The sequence below is a fragment of the Drosophila nasuta genome, unplaced genomic scaffold (assembly GCF_023558535.2).
Source record: "Drosophila nasuta strain 15112-1781.00 unplaced genomic scaffold, ASM2355853v1 ctg45_pilon, whole genome shotgun sequence".
Taxonomy (NCBI): Eukaryota; Metazoa; Arthropoda; class Insecta; order Diptera; family Drosophilidae; genus Drosophila; species Drosophila nasuta.
This window is the reverse complement of record NW_026869585.1, coordinates 183,430-189,942: the sequence shown is the minus strand read 5'-3', so window position 1 is coordinate 189,942 and position 6,513 is coordinate 183,430. Positions and strand designations below refer to the sequence as shown.

The 6,513-nt window shown below is 51.0% G+C and overlaps 1 protein-coding gene across 1 annotated transcript; it reads left to right on the top strand.

Annotated features, from left to right (window-relative positions):
- Positions 1 to 698: 698 nt before the first annotated feature.
- On the top strand, positions 699 to 5,687 carry LOC132797981 (uncharacterized). The gene is made up of 7 exons (XM_060809717.1): positions 699 to 842; positions 1,022 to 1,336; positions 1,613 to 2,212; positions 2,337 to 3,724; positions 3,790 to 4,036; positions 4,953 to 5,145; positions 5,290 to 5,687. The coding sequence occupies exons 1-7, from the start codon at positions 699 to 701 to the stop codon at positions 5,685 to 5,687; spliced, it is 3,285 nt and encodes a 1,094-aa protein (XP_060665700.1).
- The last annotated feature ends 826 nt before the right edge of the window (positions 5,688 to 6,513 follow it).

The following is a 6,513-nucleotide window of genomic DNA, read 5'->3' as shown; positions in this document are numbered from 1 at the left end:
ATTCCACATGCGCTGATGCACTGCATCAAGACGGCGACAGTGAAGGCACACAAGCTATGGAGGCGAAATACGATCACTGCTATGCAGTGTATGAGCGGTGTCTCGCCCATGTTAAGGGACAATTACCCAGGTTTCCGGGTCCAGCAGGAGAGAAGCATCCGTTCCTCCTGTATACTCCAGTGGCTGCCGGCTTACTTGCGGTGGCGATCCTTCCGTGACCTTTTCACGGCCATCTATGTCAACAATCCAAGGTTGACTCCGGTTGAAAACTTTTCCATTTGAATTCGAAGACCGCAGATAAGGCCAATGAAATAGTAGCCAAATTTCCGCTGACGAACGATGGTTTCGCGTCGGCTTGGGGTGCTCTCTGCGAACGTTTTGAGAACAAGCGCTTGTTAATAACAAGCCAGTTGAAACTCCTGTTCAACCTGTCCACGGTTACCCAAGAGTCGGGAGCAGCTATCAAGGAGCTGCAGAGCACGATCCAGCGTTGCTTGACCGCTCTTGAGCATTCAGACATCTCCGTCTGTAGCCCGTTCGCAGATTGCATCCTCGTTTTCCTCTGCTCGTCCAAACTCCCCAAGCTCACACTCTCGTTGTGGGAGCAATCGTTGGTGGACAAAGCGAGAATTCCCGCATGGCAGGATATGAGCACGTTCCTCAATGAGCGCTATCGTACGCTCGAAGCGATTTAAGACATGAAACAGACTGCAAACCCACAGAACGCGACTGCAGGACCATCCCGTCCGCAGAATTCCAAGCGGGTCAACTCCTTTGAGGCCCGAGTCACTCCGAAAGGCAAATCGTGCGACTTGTGCTCAAAGGAGAATCACCCTGTCCGGGTGTGTCCGCGTTTTTGCAAATGTCGGTCAACGAGAGAATGACATACATCAAACAGAAAAGTCTCTGTTTAAACTGTTTCGCAAGAGGTCACCAACTTACATGCAAAGGGCGGCACAACACTCTTCTCCATCGGGGCGACAGTGCCCACAATGGTGCCTCTTCATCTTCCAATATACAGTCCACTCCAAATCCAACGGCAACAAATGTGCAGAATTTCTTTGCCAATAATGCTCAGAATGTCCTTCTCGGCACGGCGGTCATCAACGTATGCCACTTGGGCACTTCATACACCGCACGTGCGCTAATTGATTCCGGGTCCGAAGCGAACTTCAATTCTGAGCGTCTGATCCAACGCATTAAGTTGCCTTTCAAGTCCGTGCGAGCCCAAGTATCCGGGCTAAATCACGCAGTTGCGGCCCAATCGCAGAAGTTATGTCACTTCAGCATTGGTTCTCCGACGAAGCCGAGGCTCCATATTGAGACTTCGGCATTCGTAATTCCACAGTTGGCAGGCAAACTGCCCTCTTTCGATATACCGCAAAGTTTCCTAAAGGGATCTACCAGCGATAGAACTGGCAGATCCACACTTCTACAAGAGCGCTCAGATTGATATTCTAATTGGCGCGGATATCCTTCCGTCGGTCATCCTGAGCGGCTCCCGGCCAAACATTTGTGGCTCACTCCTTGGGCAGGAAACCGTGTTTGGCTGGATTCTTACCGGCCCCGTCTCCCAGAATGTGTCGACAACTGTTTCTGCGTTTTCGACAAGAGTCGCCCTCAAGCAGACGAACAGCTCGACAGCCTACTTTCCAAATTTTGGGAGGTGGAGGATATTCCAGCGAAGCTGATAAGACTACTTCGTTTGCGTAGCAAATGTGGCAGATATCGGGTGACTCTTCCATTCCGGAAGCCCGATGGCATTGAACTGGGTCATTCCAGATCTATAGCGTTGGCTCAATTCCTCAAGAACGAGAATCGTTTGTCAAGAAACGATACTCTAAAGGAACAGTACAATGCCGTTCTCCAGGAGTACGTGGACTTGGGTCATATGACACCCATATCGCCTCAGATAGCACCACAACGAAGGTGCGGGTCGTTTTCAACGCATTCAGGGCCCATTCTCCAATCGGATCTCACGTTGCAGATCCTCAGATGGCGATACTATCGATATGTGTTCAATGCGGACATAACGAAGATGTATCGCCAAATCCTCATGGACTCGAAGCACAAACCGTTCCAACGAATTCTGTTCCGTACGTCGGACGGTGAGATCCGTGACTTCGAGTTGCACACAGTGACATTCGGTGTCAACTGTGCGCCTTTCCTGGCTCTACGAGTCCTCTCGCAAGCCGAGTTTTTCCAACAACATGTACGTGGACGACGTCCTGGCGGGGACACACACGACAGAAGAGGCCATCTGGACCATTGCGGAAGTGTGTGCAGCCCTGAACAGCGCTGGCTTCCCGCTGAGGAAGTGAACGTCGAACCATAAGAGCGTGCTGAAGGACATTCCAAAGGACCATCTACTTCGAGAAGATTTCCTCGAACTCGAAGACTCCAGTACGGCGAAAACTCTGGGCATCAGGTGGCAAGCTCACGATGACGAGTTCTTCTTCATGCCACCGGAAGTTGCCCATCAGGACTCCTACACGAAGAGGGAAGTGCTTTCGCAAATCGCTAAGCTTTTCGACCCAGCCGGGTGGCTAGCCCCTTTCGTTATCCGAGCCAAGACACGAGTGAAGCTCCAGTACCACGGATTCTGTGATGCGTCAGAAAGGGCGTATGGAGCAGCGATCTATGTCCGTGTGGAGATGGCGAGCAAGGTTTCCACACATCTCCTTACTGCGAAGACAAAGGTGGCTCCTGTCAAGTCTCTCTCAGTGCCACGTTTGGAGCTTTGTGGTGCAGTCCTGTTGGATGAGTTATCTGCAGCCCTCCTCCTGAATCTGCCAGCAGAAAGTTTCCAGACTTTCTTTTGGACTGATTCAACAATTGTTCTCGCCTGGTTCAACAAGCCACCCTGCAGATGGACAACCTTTGTGGCCAATCGTGTGGCCAAAATCGTCCAAGCCAGCGACGCCAAGAACTGGTCGCATGTGCGATCCGAGCACAATCCGGCAGATCTTGCAAGCCGAGGTGTCCTGCCACAAGAATTGATGCGTAATCCTTTGTGGTGGCATGGACCAGAGTGGCTTCATCTCCCGTCGGATCAATGGCCAACATCTCCAAGTCCCATTCCGGAGGTTCTGCTGGAGCAGCGGATTAAGTGCAACGTCGCTAAGTTACCTCCTACTCCTGACTTCCTGAATAAGTTCTCTGAGTTTGGCAATGCACTGCGCACGTCTGCCTATGTTCTCAGATTCATAGATAGAAGTCGGAAGTTGGCAGTTCCAAGCTCTACCGTGGTCCAGGCGGATGAGCTGTCACGGATCCAAGAGCGGCTAATCGTCATGGCTCAACGACAAACTTTTCAACAAGAATACCACTGTCTGCAGTCCAAGCAGCAGGTTCCTTCCTCAAGTTCAATCCGAAACTTGAACCCTTTCCTCGATGGCAAGGGGATTCTACGGGCCTGTGGGCGTCTGAGGGCGTCCCACTCGCTGCGTTATGATGAGAGTCATCCAATCAGCCTCTCGTATTCCTCGTACTTTGCACGACTATTGGTTCGTTTCACCCATCGTATATCCTTACATGGGGGTAACCAAGTCGTCATGCGGCTGATCCGCTCCAGATTCTGGATTCCAAAATTGAAGGTCCTCGTCAAATCCACCATCAACTCTTGCAAGGTTTGCGTGATCTACAAGAAGAGATTGCAGACTCAAATGATGGGGACTTGCCCAAGGAAAGGGCGTCCTACTCGAGACCTTTCACGCACACTGGAGTCGACTTCGCCGGCCCATTCAAATAAAAATTACACTGGCCGAGCCAACCTCATCACCGCTTCAGCACGAAGGCGATCCACTTGGAGGCAACATCGGATCTCACGACGGAGAAATTCCTGGCCGCATTCTCCCGTTTCATCGCACGGCGCGGGTGTCCATACCAGATGTACTCGGACAACGGGAAAACCTTCGTTGGAGCTGACAAGGTGATCTCCAACGACTTCTTGGAAGCGACGAGGGAGTGCATCATCGCACAACACGCCCACGAGAGCCTATCCTGGCACGTCAAACCGCCGGGCGCCCGCATATGGGTGGATTATGGGAAGCCGGCGTAAAGAGTTTTAAGGCACTCTTTTACAAGGCGACATCCACCTCAAAATATACGTTCGAAGAGTTGTCCACTCTTCTCACTAAGATCGAAGCCTGCCTGAATTCGAGGCCGATTTCCCTATGTCCGAGGATCCTTCGGACTTTACTAGCGCTCACTCCTGGCCATTTCCTCATAGGTGGCCCTCTTATTTCGGTGTTGGAACCACCAATTAACCAACCGGCCACCTCCATCCTCAATCGGTGGCAGCGACTGAAGGCTCTTCACCAACAATTTTGTTTCCGTTGGAAAGATGAGTACCTGAAGGAACTGCACAAACGGACGAAATGGCAATCCCTACACGGAACCTTCGGATCGGTGACATGGTCGTCATAAAGAAGACAACCTCCCTCGAACGAGTGGCGCCTAGGACGGATGCTGACGACGTGTCCAGGCACCGATGCCAAGGTCCGAGTTGTAGATGTGCTCACGGCGCGGGGTGCTATCCGAAGACCCGTTGCCAAACTCATTCTACTCCCGATGGACAGCAAGACTGACCCTCCACGTCAGAAGGACTGAAGGACGAATAACCTCTTATTCCGTATTCCTATTCGTCGTCCTGTATTGTCCTATGCTGTCCTGTTCCGTGTGTCATTGACAACACAAAGAGGCTACTACAATAATCATTTGTTTTTCTTCTTGCTTCATTTCATGTAGTATGCCATCACATACATCCACCCACCGGGACCGCCCCGCTGGCACCAACTCGTTCCGGTGTCGCGTGTGCCGTGGATCCACCCACTCCGGAAGTGTCAGCGATTCCTGAGGCTGACAGCGGAGAAACGGTTGAGAGCAGTACTCATCAACAAGTTCTGCTCTAACTGTCTGGCCCACCAACACTCCGGGCAACTCTGCCGCAGCGCGGAAGGTGCAGGGTGTGTCGTGGGGACCACCACACGCTGCTGCACTTCAAGGCGGCATGCAGCGTTCGCCCCAATCGTCAGCGACCGCCGCACGGCCACGATCCCGTACCCCAACACGGCCACGTTCGCGAACCCCACCACGGCCACGATCCCGAACCCCAGCACGGTCACGTTCCCGAACTCCAGCACGGTCACGTTCCCGCTCGCCGTCTCCCCAGCGACCGGCCTCACCTACGCCCGAGGGGCCTTTCCGACGTCGCTCCCATCCTTGCTGCAGGACAAGGCTGTGAGCATTCTTCCAACGGCCAACATCCTAATCGACACCGGATGTAAGACATTCGAGATGCGACCGCTTATCGACCCGTGCGCGGCGACAAGCCGTATCAGCGCATCATTGGCAACGGCCTACCGGCTATCCGTCACCCGCGTTGGTACGGAAGGCGTCTGCACGGCGATCATCCGCTCGCGGACATCCGAGTTCCGTCGAAGGTGCTGCTGCAGGTGGACTCTCAATTCTACTGCCGTCCCGTCGATGGCGAAAACTTGGAGCAGTTCCGCAGCATTACGCTCGCCGACGAACGCTGGTTCCAACTATCGATGGTGTCCCTGGTGTTCGGCACTGATGTGTATCCTCACATCATCCAACCTGGCCTCCTGCCGAGCACCAACGGTTTGCCAATGGCCCAGAATTCCACCTTGGGTTGGATTCTGTCCGGTCCATTTGGACAATGATACCGTTTGCAACTCATTGCAAGGGGAGGATGTTGATGCCAGATGACTGCAGGCCAGGCCAGCTGACAGTGTGGTCGCGATCGAAAGTTATCGATAGCGACAAAGCTAGTAGACACACTGTTCTTGGTTTCCTCTGGAGATGGTCACCCTGCCCTTTTTAGTGCTTTTCTGCTTTTATCATATGTTCAAATATTCTTCTGCGCACATGACAAGTATTTTTCAAGTGTCGAATAAAAAGTTTGTAAAAGTGAACAAACCGCTACATATCAAATTTAAAGTGTTTTTATTTACTGGAAAGACGCCCCCTACACACACTTCACCTTTACATTTAGTAATGGGAGTTGTGAGGTGATGTGACGACCTTTATTATAAATAATCATTCTGTTGCTCGTAAATGAAGACGAATTGATACAGTTTCCCTCGAAAATTGATTAAGTCCCCTCCTGATCTGTTATCCGTACTTCGAGCGTGCTTATTTCTCTAGTGTTGATAGGTAAATAAATCAAGTTTCGTGGTGTAATACTTATTTTATATCCCGGAGGAACATTGATCCCAAATTCAAGAAGCACTCAGAATGTTGCATTCAATCGAATTGTATTTACTTTTAAAATATTCACAGTGTTATCTGAGACATAAATTTCATTGTTGTGCGGTTTTAGAATACGTTCACCAAATCCAAATAGCTTTCAATTCTTCGTTAACGATTAAAATATACTGTTTCTTTTTAGTGGTAACTCTAACTTTCAGCGTATTGTTGTTGGTTTCTATTTTTAACGCATCATAAGAACCATACCCTTTAGGACATTAATAATATATGTTGCAATCT